General features: G+C 46.9%; 1 protein-coding gene across 1 annotated transcript in view; it reads right to left on the bottom strand.

Annotated features, from left to right (window-relative positions):
* LOC8033116 (DNA repair protein XRCC1) overlaps positions 1-14,659 on the bottom strand; it is a gene marked incomplete in the record, with an annotated part of 347,524 nt that overhangs the window by 31,268 nt on the left and 301,597 nt on the right. The window contains 1 exon segment of the mRNA XM_042292882.1: positions 3,123-3,252. Coding sequence (XP_042148816.1) covers positions 3,123-3,252 — 130 coding nt within the window.

The following is a 14,659-nucleotide window of genomic DNA, read 5'->3' as shown; positions in this document are numbered from 1 at the left end:
TTTTTTTTTTTTTTGCGATACTGAGCGATGTTTAATTTAGAGAAAATTAAGGCCCAGGTCTATGTACAAGCTATCAAGTCAAGCGAAAAGAACAATTAAAAATGGAAGACGCTTAAAACTCCATGTAATGCCGAATTAGGGTGCAGCTCTTGAGGAGAAGGAGAGGAAGGTGTGGAGGGGAGGGTATGCTCCTCCTCCCCTGCCCTCTATATTTCCCGCTAAATTTAGCGGGGAATTCGTTCTGGTCAATATAACGGGGAAATATTTTCGTTCAACAGCCGGGAAATTTTTCCACTAAATTTAGAGGAAAACGTTTCCCGCTATACTTAGCGAGGTAATTTTTCTACTAAGTTTAGTAGGGACATTTTTCGTTAAATTTAGCGGGGAATTTCTTCCACCAAATTTAAAGGACAATTTTTTTCACTGCATTTAGCGGGGAAATTTTCCTGTTAAATTTAGCAGAAAAAATTTCCGCTAAATCTAGTGGGAAATTTTCGTTTCGTTAAATTTATAGGAACCTTTTTTCGCCAAATTTAGTGGGAAGTTTTCCGCTAACTTTACCGGGGAAGCTTGTTTTGCTAGATCTAGCGGGAATTTTTTTCGTTAAACTTAGCGGAAAAGTTTTCCCGGTAAAAACTTTTTTCTGCTAAATTTAGCGGGCAAATTACCTCCTCCTCCCTCGCGACCCTCGTGACGTCACACGTGACGTCAAATGTGACGTTATTATGGGAAGCGTCCCATAATGCAACGCGCGGTTACGCCGACGGCGACGGCGACGCCGGAACAACCGGAAACGGGCGTCTAGGAGCTGCGCTCCAAAAGTGCATATGGCTTATTCAAGCTCGGTTACTGCTTTATTTTGATTATTCATGCGCAGTTTGTGACTCATTCACCACGTCTTCTTCGTTCAATCGTTCTTGTCATCTGTTTTGATTGATTGATTTTGCATATATTAGCATCTTTTTGGTGTTTTGTCAAGCGGATTCACTGTGTGTGCTTCACAGCATTGACTCTATGCGTATATACGTGCCCTATAATAGCCGTCTGCAACGTCAACACGTATTATATATGTGCATTGATTGGGCTATGTTAGCGCAGTGTTCGACGCCATGAATTCTAAAGAAAAAAGTTCCAAACTCTTTATTTTGTCACGACACTGAGCATTATTTTCTCTTATAATCGAGCGTGACGAGAAAACGCATTTGCGTTTTCCCACAGGAATGCATTACCGCAAGTGAAATTTAGAGTGGTTGCTGTCTGCTTCAAAATGCAACAGCACAATTGTGCCACCTGAGCCTCTAGCGTTTACTGTAATAACTCTATGGCTTCCACAGTTCTTCTGCAATGTGCATTCCGCGCCATCAAGACTGTCGGTCTTAGCAGCCTATTAATGTTACGTCGTCATGAGCATGCGCTCAAAACATCGCCCTCAAAAATGGCGTCTAGTGAATACTCTTCATATTCGTATTCACCTAAAAAACTGTAGTAAAAAAAAAAAAAAAAAAAAAAAGTTCGACTCCTTGCGGAACGTTACTAATTTCCCCTTCGTGTGCTGATCTAAGATACGTGTAGGTCACATTACCTCCGTTTTATGTTCGTTTATGAAGACGCACACGTTTCAATAACTAGAATCATCGCTTCTTACTTCGATAACCAAACCTTGTAAGAACTACTTCGCGCAGCGTATAAATATTGCGCAAAATGTCCTTCCTTTTTTATGTGACAACGAGCATAGTGACGGCCATGGACCGCAAACGAGCAGAAGCGGCGTGAGACACGAGCAACGCAGGAATTTCGATTTCGCGGCGACGTCGTCACCAAGATAGAACATGTCCAAGCAGCACAGATTTGGCCAATCATTGGCCGATGGCTGCCAATGGTCGTTTGGCCAGTGGCCAGATAATGGCCAACCATTGGCCGATGACTTGCCTTTCTCTGGCCATTGGCCAATGGCCACTGGCCATCGGCCAAGCATTAGCCGATGAATGACCCCCCCTAAACAACCATTGCCAGCATCGGTCAATGATCGGCCAAATTTGTGCTGCTTGGGTTGTAGGTCGTCCTTTAAGCGCAAAACACACGTGCGCAAAAACCGCGTCGCGTCGTACCATCGAGCGGCGTCACCACAGCAACCGACGATTACAAAGCCTAGATTTTAAAGCGTGAGTAACTCAAAACATAGAGTGTTTGCAATTTAAAGGGGCCATGAAACGAATTTTGGGTTGGGACGAATGATTTTAAATTGGGACTTTACTAATCGCATATCGTTTAGTTGGCCAAAAGAAAGAGGCCAGAAAGTCAAAAGCCAGCTTTTCGGTACGAGCACTTGAAAATATAGCGGACTATTTTGTACCTTCTTGCCTTCGAAAGCTCTCCGCCTTTTCACTATGATACATCCGCGGTTCCAAAAGCGCGTCACCGGCGCCAAACTGACGTCTCACGCATTGGACACGAGAACTGCGTCACTCGGACGTATGCGCTCGTCAACAATCAATCCGTCGACGAATATTTGGATTCGCGTTCGTGGCCAATGAGTGCCCTGACAGAACTTATTGTCACTGGGGAATGGCAAGTTCTATGGTGTGCATAAAAAGCACGGTGGAAGCTAGGAGTCATCGCACCGGTGCCGAAGGAATGTCACGATCACGTGATTTCATAATTCGCATTTGAGTAGAGGATTAATGCTAAGGAGGAAGAAGTAGGAAAATCGTTTCATGACCCCTTTAATGGCGGACACCTCTTGTGCAGATTGGGTGCTCGTGCTCATGCCTGAGTTGCCTCGCGAGGAGGTGGAGAACTGACGGAGAGGCGTACTAAACGATGGAGACGCTTGCAGGCGATCGACACTTTCGGCTCCTCCTCACCACTTGTATGCTGCAAATGCGGTCTAGAAAACACGTGACCACGATCAGAAGTTAGAAGCACTCTGAACCCGAGGCAAACTACCGTCGGGGACACCAACGTAGGGAGACACTGTGGCCTGGCGGCTCGGCATTCAGCTGAGTCATGTCATAGCGTGCGCGGCGGTTGCTATGGTTTAGCCGCGCGACGGCCGAACAAGACGTGATTTCTGCTTACACGTGTTTCACGCTCTGTGCGGGAAAGGATAAGGTCGCAGTCACCTTTCGATTTCGTCGTCCGTGTCTTCCTCGTCCTTGTCACTGGCGTCTACGTCAGTCGGAGCGTCGAAATCGCTCTCACCCGAACTCTCCCGCTCTCCAGGCCGCCCAGGTGTGGATTCCGCCGCCGCATCTGCGATGCGAGGGTGACACCAATGTAACGGCTAGAAGGAGCAGGACCACCTTGAATACACACCTCATCTGCCGTCTAGTGACGAACCTTCTGATCATGAAGAAAGGCATGCACCATCAGTCGAATTCGGTCTTTCCAAGGAGTGTCCCTGGGGAAAAGTATAAGCTATATGCTAGCCTGGGAATACTTATTCCAGGTAGTATTGTAGTAATGTAAACGGGTGTTTTTGTGTTTTCTTTACTTTTGTACATACCGTTCTGAGATACTACCCAAGCCTAGATTGCACTGAGCAATTTGAATCACACTACGCTTTCATATTTCAATATCTGTTGTGCACTGTGCGACACAGTTATGGCGCATTCACACTGGAAGCGGATCCGCGTTCGCGAAGCGGTTGCGGATGCGGTTCGCGAGCGACCCCGTTCAGACACACCCAGAGACAGTTGGCGGTTTCTCGGCGATCACGCGTGATCTTTTGAGACTTGCGTTTGGCAACTCTATTCTACAATCCAATATCCACTTTAATCCCCGATCCAAAGCCAAAATTTTGCAAGTTTGGCACTCTGAAGATTTTTCTTCGGGAAGTTCGCACGCATCACGAGTTCAGGCAGCGAAAAAAGAGACATGGACCCGCAAAACTCGCCTGCGATTTTCGCCCACAAGCAAAGCCCAGATGGGCGCCCCTTGCTGACTCAGAACATGATGCCTCCGACCTTTTCTTCGAAGTGTACCCTTCCCGCATGAATAGCTGACCTTGTTTTCAGGATAGAGGGCCAGTGTTTCCCCCTCGTTCGCTCTTATTATTTACGAAGTTGCGAACGGTGGGCGGACTCTCCTCTCGTCACTCGCACGTCGATCGAGTCTGTTTGTTTGACATTAAGTTCAAATAAATTCTGTGTGGATTGCCTATGCATCGTCTGGTACGTACACTCCATTCCTTGAGGATGTTCCCTATATTTCTTTTGTTAGTAGTAAACGTTACCCTGCCCGCTCCACGGTAGTGCGTTGGCTATGCAATCAGGCTCACGAAGTCTCTATCGGCTTTCGAGGTGGTCATGAGGTGGTCGAAAGCTTTCAGTAGTTCACGCGACTATCTTAGTGGGTACAAAAGCTGACATTTCGGTCGATCAGGGGCGGGTTCCGACGTTCTACGGGCAAAGGCTAACAAAGCAGCCAGCTTCGGGCTGTGGCACCCGGAATAATAAAGAAACTCTTACACGAACCAAATCACCGCTACGAAGCCCGTTAAGATTACTAGTGAATTATTTTCGCGGCGGATTCAAGTGACGGTCGTGAACATCCCGTTTCTCCGTTGATCTGTCTGCTGTTACGCTAGGGCCACAACGCCTTGAACGCCTCACCAGCGACGGGTGCCATCTTGTTTCGAAAGTCACTGACGTCACGTCAGCGTCGCGTTGCGATTGGTTGCCGGTTTGCGGTTCGTGAAAGCGGTTGGGAAAAATCGGTCCCGAAGCGGTTGACAAAAACGCGCTCCAACCGCTCGATCCTAGCCGTTTTGCGGTTGAGAACGCGCGGATCTGCTTCGTGTTTGCGGATCCGCTTCCAGTGTGAACGCCCCATCAGAGAGTACAGCGCCTTGATCGCCTCACCAGCGACGGGAGCCATCTTGTTTCGAAAGTGACTGACGTTACGTCAGCGTCGCGTTGCGATTGGTTGCCAGTTTGCGGTTCGTGAAAGCGGTTGGGAGAAATCGGTCCCGAAGTGGTTAGCAAAAACGAGCTCGAGCCGCTCGATCCTAGCCGCTTTGCGGTTGAGAACGCGCGGATCCGCTTCCAGTGTGAACGCGCGAATAAACCGAACTAGATATACGGCGCTACTTCGCACTTTTACTCGTACTAATTATTGTCGAACACAATAATTGTCGCACATTTATTAGCCGCAACAACGCCGAGTCACAAAATCGTTCTGTGGTATGCAATACAATAAGTAGTGAATCTATTTTCTTACGCAATGTTGCACTTACCTATATGTAAATCAACGGGATAGTGAACTAAAAGCGGGCAAGCGTACTGGCCAAATTGGGACCTATCAGTAAGGAGTTTCAGTACATCGCTTTCGCGCTCCGGTAACGACACGCGACAACGATTCGGTTCATGCGCAAAGGCGTCGGGCAAGTATACACTACAGTTATCGGAGCTAACCGAGCGATGCACAAAAACTTCCTAATTACACGAATATGCTGCACCGCCCCGCCCCTATGTTAATCCGCTTAGCGCGGAAGCTGGATGCAATGAACTCTTTAATTAGCAGTGCAGAGTTTCAGGTCGATAGTTTGACCGCTTTTGCCCTCGTGCAGCAAGAAAATCTCTTCAAGGGGCAGGAGGATCTGCACACGCGGGAGGCAGTGCAAGAGATTCGGCTTTCTCGCAGCACTCAAAGACAACCAAAAAGAAAATGTTATTTGGACACTTATTTCTAGGTAAATAAGTGTCGTTTCATATGGTGCGTCTCTTAGGCTAAACCCTGATTAGAACGCCTTACAGTCGTCATCACCAACCTCCTTTCCCAAAGCCAATATTAATCAATATACCTTTCCTTATTTATTGATTTTTAGACCACCCTGCGTGGGACTCAGTGCGCAATTTCCAGTTTGGTTTTCAATTTTATTTAGTACAGACTGCGGACCTCAAGGCCCAAGCAGGGTGCACGCGGAAGAATAAATCACGCTACACAAACAATAATTAAATTAAAAGATAAATAAATAAATTAGCTGTTTCATACACTTTTCGTCAGCCGACATTACCTTCAAGCTCCTAATAGTAATCTTTCAAACTACAGAAAAGTAAAAAAAGAAAAAAAAGTTCAGCCTTTCTATTTTTGTGAAAAAGGAAGACCAGCGGAGCTGTACTCGACACACTGTGTGCTTCTTCTTCGTCCCCGTCTGTTTTTTGCGCTGTTTCCTACGATGAATTCCCACCAACGCGCCCAACTATCCATTCTTCTATTATAGCGGGAAAGGTTGCCGCCATCTACGAGCGATGGCGGAAACCATACTGGTTGTGCGCTTGCCGCCGTCGCTTATAGATGGCGGTAGCTGTCCAGGTAGGTTTGTGTTATACATACACGGACACGATCCTAGGGAACCTAGCCCTTAACAGCTCCGCTGTAAAAATAAAAAAAAGAGAAGAACACGTTAAGGAGTTATAGTACCGTTATGAAGACAAAGGGCGACATAACACGGAGAGAAGCGGGACAGCATGTTGGCTTACCGTCCATGGAGGTTTTTTGTTGGTGCGAGTAGACCTGTGTGCGAGTAGACCTGTGTCTACTCGCATACAAAACTTCAAAGACTGACATTAGAACCAACTCGCCAGTCGCGTTGTTTATGCCCGTACACAGCCTGTGCTGGAATGAACGGCGCTTGACTGCGGCATGCCATCAATTCCTCGCACTACTTGTGCGATCGGCTTTCGCTCGAATTTCCGGGGAAGAGTGAAGATTGCTCTTCTTGCTATACCATCGAAATCGTCGCTTTGAAAACTCTTCAAGCACGCACGCAACTCAAGCAACTTGTCGTATAATTAAAAAGAAAATAAAAAAAAAAAACATCGCGGACTTTAGCTTTTAAGGCACGATTTCGTGGGAAGCCCTTCTACCATGCCGACGTAGTCGCACGAATGCTTCTTAATTAGCGGAGTTAATATTCCTCCCGAAAAAACAAACAAAAAAAAAACACAGTTCTAGGTTCCTTGCCGTCTCCTAAAACTAAACTGCGGCGACAGCCGAGGCGCTGCACATCTTCAGCACACATACCCACTCTCCAGAGGCATTTTCCAGCTACATTTATCGCAGCGGAAGGAAACAAAACCTTTCCCCCGCCAAATTTAAAGTGCAAGTTTTCTCGTTTTTAGCGGCACAACGCCTCCGCTAAACGTCATAGCGACACGTGTCAAAATGACGTGACGTGATCCCGTGGTGTCACGCGACATTGTAACGTCACGTGCAACGACGACCCTGCGCGAAACAAACCCGGGGATTTGCCGTGAAAGTTCGCCAATGGGGAGTTTTAGTGGACCGTTGCGATATCTCGGACAACTATATCCGATATTCTGCCGGCACCTTCGCGCGTGCACCGAATCGTTATCGGAGTTAAAGGAAAGATCTCCAACAACTCCCCAATACACGGCTCTTGCAGTAAAATCAAAGCCTCGTTACAGTCACCTGAGCGTGTTTTCGCTGGCTGGCCAGCATCACGGAGCCACAACGGAACTGTTCGTAGGATTCGAACAGCTGCGACAACGTCACCAGCAGATTATTCAAAGGGGGACTCACTGAACACCTCCTAGATAAGAAACCCTAATGGCGAATTCGGGTGGTCAATCGCCGGCGAGACCGAGCCGGCGGAACCGGCAACCGGAAACGCGCCGGCGGCACACCACGTGACCCTCAGCACGCGAACACGAAACGCCAGACGGCGGCAGTTTACTTCGCCCCTAGCCCGCGCGACACCGATAGCGAGAGGCTGTCGCCGCCGTCATCCATGTCCAACGGCTTGGATTGACTCGAGTAGTAGTGTCTGCTGAAGTGACTTCGAATCGGTTTCGTTCTATCGCTCATTTTTTTCTCACTGGCCTTCTCTTCCACTCAAAAGTGACGACACCGGATACAGTCTGGTGCCTGCTCGCTTGGCCGTGTAGAGCTCGGGCACAAAAAGCGGCGGACTGTCAGAAACTGACCACGCGAGCACTATTGCCGGTTTTCCGACAAAATAAGTTGCCGACGACCGACCACCCGAATTCGCCCTAAGTGTTCAATTTTCCTTCGTCACTAACGAAGGCCATCGTAGGCCACAGATGGGACAGGACAGCGGATAGCTTTTGTCATACAGTCAGACGAGTACTGTTTTTACCATGTATTTATCAGGCTCGGAGGACATCAGATGAGGCGGTAATCGTCACGCTAAGTTCACTAATTAATTGATATTTGTGAAGTAACATTTTAATTATTGATTGTGGGGGTCATTTTGGAAATGCGGCATTGACGGCAATTACTGTTAGAAGTCGAACAACTTTAGAGAGTTTGCCAAAAGGTAATAGATTTCAAGATATTTAGCGATCGAGTTTCTCTCTTTTTTTTTTCTCGACCGATTTAGAAACGTTGCGCAGAAAGAGCGCGTCAAGCCCTGCCCACAATGACGTTAGAAAAATGACGTAGACATTTAGTTCACGACTTCGCGTCGTCACTTGTGTCGTTGGCGCACCACTAAGAACACGCTGCCGAAACAGTCACGAGGGAATTCCAATGACGACGGCACTTTTCCAAGCGTAATATATGTGGGCAGGGTTTCCGACGCCCTTTTTTGAGTGCTATTACTTATTAGGGCGATAATACGCAAATGTCGGTACGTAAATATTGACGAAACCATGTCCCTTCTCGGGAATTTTTCATTTTGGTCTAACCTCCAATAGTGATTGCCGCAAGAACTGCAATCCCGACGTATTGCCATGAGAACTCTAATCCCAACGTGACCCCTTAAGACCAACAATTAAACATTTTAAGCGATTCTAGTTATCTAGTCAACTTATTACGTCGATAATCACCTCATTTATTGTCCGGCCAGCCTGATAGATGCATGGTGAAGAGAGACCTCGTCTAATTCTTACTCCCCACTTACAACAAAAAAAAAATCCGTGTGAATTAAGATTACAGAGCTTATAAGTACAGAGTCCCAGGCCGCGACATTTGCTCCCACTCTGGCTAAATCACATCAATACTATCCATATTTAAAAAAAAAAAAAGATGAAAAGAAAGAAGAAAAAAAAAGGGGGGGGGGGTACTCTTGACATTGGGCTTGGGCAACACCTCTTAGAAGAGAAGGCCGTAGCGCTCCGAGTTGTTACGTCACAATGTCGGAGAAGGAAGTCCATGGCGCAACTACGTAAAAAACTTTCTGGCATCGACGTGAAAAAAAAACGTTTCTTGTAGAGCCGCACGGTGGTGTTCGTGAGCGTTTATCCGGCATTACAACAGGTTTTAAAAACGCAGTCTTGTACAATTTATTATATATATAATATATACGTAATATACAACGCGCTACCAAGGTTGAAAGTACAAATTTTATATTTATGATTATCCCCGTAACCGCGTGACTACGTGCAGTCCCGCAGCTCCCCACACTTTTCGAATGAACCGGTCCACGGCGACGTTTTCTTCCCTCGTACGGGCTCCGATTCTGGTAAATTTACGTTGTGTGTGAGCTGCTGACTGTCTAAAAAGGAAGGATGAGGCATCAGAAGGGAAGGAAACCGAAAAATTTTAAGTCATCGCCGCAGGGAGAGCACACGATCAAGAGATGGGTCGACAACGTTAAGCCTCCCACACTGCTGCCGCTCCTCTCGTGTGTGTGCGTGCTTCTTTTGATCCTCCTACCCGTCGTTTTTCTTGTCGTCACCGCAGTCTGGGGTAGTACTTTTGTTCGCTTAATACTACGGCATTTACGTGGATTCGCGGAACAAGTCCTGCTACGGCTTGAGGGACGTGTGGCAACTAGCCAACGATGACACTGGTCGATTATCTAAAGACCTCTCTTTCGAGAGAGACGGACTTTGTGTTCAAATGTTTTCGTTCCAGATATTCTGTGAAGTATGGATACGATCGACAGGTGAGAAACAATTTATTTACAGGCTTTCTTGGTCATGTGGGACGCGGGAAAAATGCTGCAGTCGTTTTTCTTTTTTTTTTTTCGTGATAGAATGACATCTTGTTCGTCGTTATCCGTGTGCGGTTGCGCCGACATTTTTAAATATGCGTGGCAATTTTCTAGTTTTCATTGGAAGGTGAATAAGAAGTTTGTGTGATTATACAAAGTGCGTTGTTTGTGCTTATGTGTTTAGTTATACTAATGTTATATTATTGTCGTTACCGCGTTTATACTAGAATCTTAACTGTATTAAGCTAATAGTATTATTGTATACAAAATAAGCTATATTTTGTTCTAAGGCAGCTCCAGCCCATAGGGAGACGCAAATTAGTTGACTGTAAATAGTAAGTTTAGTACCCCCGCCACACGGAAAAGTTAATATATTTTCATTAAATGATATGAGACTTAATCACCTCGCGGTCTTGAGGTAGTATACGAGCGTCGCAAGCTGATTTATCGACCCCATGTCACTCGATCGAGATTACATTACTTTCGCCATGTGGCCAGGGTATGATGCAAAAATTCAGTGACTGCACGCGATAACATCGCTTACAAGATCGTAAGTGACACTTGTCTTGCCGTGTACCCATTGGCTACATCTACCTGATTTTTAACCGTGATCTGTATTGCTGCGTCCAATCACTGCATGTCTCGCCATTTTGTCCGAGTATATTTGTATAAAATATGCATTCCTACAGCAATAATTGCGTTAATCAATGTTTTCTCTTATACGCCTACCTCGTACCATTTCATACCAATTACTTAGCGGTGTAATATTTTGCCAGTGTAATAAAATGTTTTCTAGACCCGTTGCTACGTGCAGCTTTCATTTTAGCTAACAAGACACACGCATGTGACTAAAAGCGCGTTACAACGGTCAATCCACGCGCGTTGCCTTTCGACGCGCGCCCCGATGGCCTTCCTTTGCGACGTCACGAGAAGAGCGCGACGGCCTTCTCTTCTAGGAAGTGTTGGCTTGGGCCTCAATGCAACCTAAATAGGAAGAGAGTTTGGTTTCAGGATAGCTTAGCAAATAGCGAAAGCTAGTTTCCCAGGTACAGAAAAGAGCAGAAAGTAAAGGACCGTGTATTCGTGTTTTTGCAGCCTGCTCAAGGCCACGCAGAATAATTACATTTCAAGTTAGAGTGGCTAGATGGGTACGGGCATCTCTTAGGAAGGAGGCAACAAACTATTTTCCGTCGCGCGACATGTCTTTTTCTCCTTTCACCTAAAACAACAACAAAAAAGTTTTTTTAGGCTTAGGCAATTAGATTGGCCCTGTGCTATAGTGGCATTTTGTTTCTTAATATTTTTTTTATACTTTGCGCGTGCCGTCGGCAGTTGGTACTACACTAAAATAAGATCCCCCCTTTGCGTTGAACCGCACGAAGGCCATCCAAGCCCCCTGCATTGAACAGCAGGTCGCACAAAACGTAAGCCAAAGCTTTCAAGAGCGGATGGAAATTTCTATGCCGGATTACATGCTTCTGATCTTTGGGAAGGCGGCCTCTCGCTGTCGTGCGGCTATGGCACTTTGCAAGGAGCTTTTAGGGGAATAATATCAACCACATACTTCTACTCGAACACGCTTCTTATGGACCTGAGGCCAGGTTCACGAAGAGCTTCTTAGTTTACGACAACTTAGCTAAGAAGTTCGTAACTCAAGAACATTGTAAGAGGAGGATAAATCGGTATTCACGAACGCGTTCTAAAGTGAGAGGAGGAAAGCGACGTTCTCGTAAGGAAAATCTAGAACTTCTGGTGTCCCGCACGCTCCTGATCCCCGCGAGAGCGAGCTGTTGCTATGGCAACGGCGCTTTCGGCAACACGAATAACCAATCGGAAAGCCCGGCACAGTTCCGAGCACGTGGATTTTTAATAACAAACGCAGGCGGCCTTGCCGCCAAAGCTGGGGCTCCTATCTGCGCAGTGAAATGCCGACGCTAACACGATTTAAACGGGCCCGAATGACGAAGCCGGGATAACCGCCTTCGTCGAAAGCTACGAACTCGATCGCTACGAAGTCAACATAACTGTCACCGTTGCTAAAAGAAGACAGCCCGCGCAGGTCGTTGGCGAACCGGCGTAGATACAAACAAATCGTCGTGGCGTTTTTCGCGGTCTCGGAGATGCAGGAGAGAGCCGACGTCCAAGAAGATATGTTTGAACTACGAGAGTGTCAGCAAGAGCCAGATAAATACCTGTTCACACCTGGAGTGGACGCGCGTGTTTGGTCTAAGTACCAAATTCGCGCTGTTGGATCGTGTGAAAATAAGCGCTTCGGCACCGATCCTTTCCGATCGTGTTTCGCGAAACACGAAAGCAACCCTTTGCCGTAACTGTCGCTCTTCGAGTTCGGACTGTGACAAGCACATAGCGGAAGTCGCGTAACTAGATTAACTGCGGAGACATACCTTATTCTCAGTTTTACCATGAATGCGACCTAGTGCGAGTGTAGGAGCTACAAGAACGTGCACCGGGCTTTCATCATCCGTGTCAAGCAGGTGCGCTTGCGCAGTGCAAGCCAACGTTGGTGCAAGAATCGTTCGGGGTGATGCGCTCGTGCTTGTAACTTCGGTTTCCAATGCACGAAGGGGACCAAGCTTTGGGCAGGATTCTAGAGCGTAGAAAATGGCGGTGATGCGTGTTGGGTAACGATGGCTCGACCAACGAGTACAAGGACGGGTTTTCTGCGAGCACCCCTTTGCCTTCGCGATGCACGACAACTGCTTCTGACGACAATACCGTTTGTCGAAAAGCCCAGTGCGATCGCAGTGTGACCAGCTGCGCGACGAGAAACGGCGACCATGATGACCGTCGAGCAGCAGCTACTACTCGAATCGCGCTGAGATTTTTCGCAACGGGGAGCTACAAGGGCACGCTTGCCACCGATGATCACATAGCTAATGCCCAGGCGATGGTGATCAGAGCCGTGACAGCCGTCGCGAGTGTCGCTGTTAACCGGCTGGGTCGACAAAACCCCATACCGTGGCATGCGCGAAAGAAGGCTTTCGTCGCCACCACGACAAGCACACCAACGTCGGGGGGGGGGGGGGGGGGGGGGGGGGGGGGGGGTGCGTTGACTGAACCTAGATTCTAACTGAACCTTTGTCACCACCATCAGTCTGAAGGATACCGTCACCTTTCTGAAGGCCCCCTGCACTTAGCCGCAAAAACCACTTTGCCATCAACATCATGGTGGTAAGTTGTCGTTAAAACTTTAGGGTTTCTACCGCTTCGAAGTTTGTGAACGCTAAGTACCTATGTCTACAGTTGACCATTTCTTGCGGTTTGTAGCTACTGTCATTCACGCAATGAAGTCTGGATGGGTTGATGATGGCATTTTATTGTATCAATTAGATATTTTACCTTTTTAAGCCGAGCTTCTGGGCTTGCATGTCAGTCATCGGACAGTCCTAAGAACATGTGCACTGTTTGATGCCCTGCAATGAACTTTAATAACAGGTGCGTCCTAAAATGAATTGCTAGTTGTTTAGACAGGAGGAGTTTAGTCTGCCAGAGTACAACATTGATACCCACTGTAGACGGGCAATTTAGCCAGTGCAATCCTGAGGATGGTTGTCATCTCCGTGACCAAGAAAAAACAATAAGATACACTCTGAAAAAATCCGTTAATGAGAGGTTCTTCGCCGCCCCAAGAACTCTTTCAGCTCGTGAAGAACTGTTTTGCCTCAAACAGTGTCGCCCCCTGGCGTACCAGAAAGGCAACCGGGCGATGAAGAACGTTTGCGTAAAAAACAGTTCTTCACAACGTGTTTTTTTTTTTTTTTTTTCGCTTTGCAGCAGCACTGAGCTCGCGTCGCATACCCTCGATTAGTAATTGTAGCAAATATCATGACAGCAAAATTCTCTTGTTACTTTATTTATTACTGAAATACTTTTGAAATACAATAATTGTCAGAAGCGCAAGGTTGTTTCTGGATGTTAAACACAGGGTGTCTAGCGAATTCTTATTTTGAAATTCCCTGGCTTTTTCAGATTTTCCCTGACAATTTCAGTTGAAATTCCCTCACCACTGTAGAGGCGGTTAAATATGTAACACCATTACAACACAAGGCATTGATCATTGAGCACTGTGAGGATCGTTTTGCGCAGGCTTAATCCAACTTGCATATTCCGAAATATTCGAGTTCGTCCAGTCCGGATTAAACGAGCACTTCCTTGCCGCCGACATCGTCAGTGAAGAGGCCGCTTCCGGAAACACAATGAAAACACGACGCTCAACCACACACGTCGATAACCAAATGGCAGCATGACCGCCAAATGCACACTTTCGGATACTTTCGGCTTGGATTGGATTGAGGTCTGCGGCTTTTCCATTTGTTACTAAATCTAGTAGTTCTAATTGGATCGAGCCTAGTGGTGCGTCCTCAATCTAGTCCAGTCCAAGGCTTGTACTGGATTTGTCGGCTGTTCCCTTTGCATCGGGTAGCACACTCGACATCGGGTGAGCAGAGTCCGCGCTCCGCTCTAAGCAGAATTTATTGCCTATTTTTCTGCCCTAAGTCCTCAAAACTTTGCTCAGGGCACTCGATGGCATTTCCGGATAATGTTCCCTGATTGGGCTCGCTTTTTGACAATATCCCTGAGAATTCCCTGATTTTTTCCGGTAAATTAAATTTCCCTGACCATGCCCGGTTTTCCCGGTTGCTAGACACCCTGTAAACATAAATATCAAGAGTAAAAAAAAAAATACATACCACGCAGCGCAGTATGCACGGCAGG

The sequence above is a fragment of the Ixodes scapularis genome, unplaced genomic scaffold (assembly GCF_016920785.2).
Source record: "Ixodes scapularis isolate PalLabHiFi unplaced genomic scaffold, ASM1692078v2 PGA_scaffold0__279_contigs__length_252992795, whole genome shotgun sequence".
In the NCBI taxonomy this organism is placed as follows: domain Eukaryota; kingdom Metazoa; phylum Arthropoda; class Arachnida; order Ixodida; family Ixodidae; genus Ixodes; species Ixodes scapularis.
The sequence above is the reverse complement of the archived record's forward strand: the minus strand, read 5'-3'. Positions and strand labels throughout refer to the sequence as shown.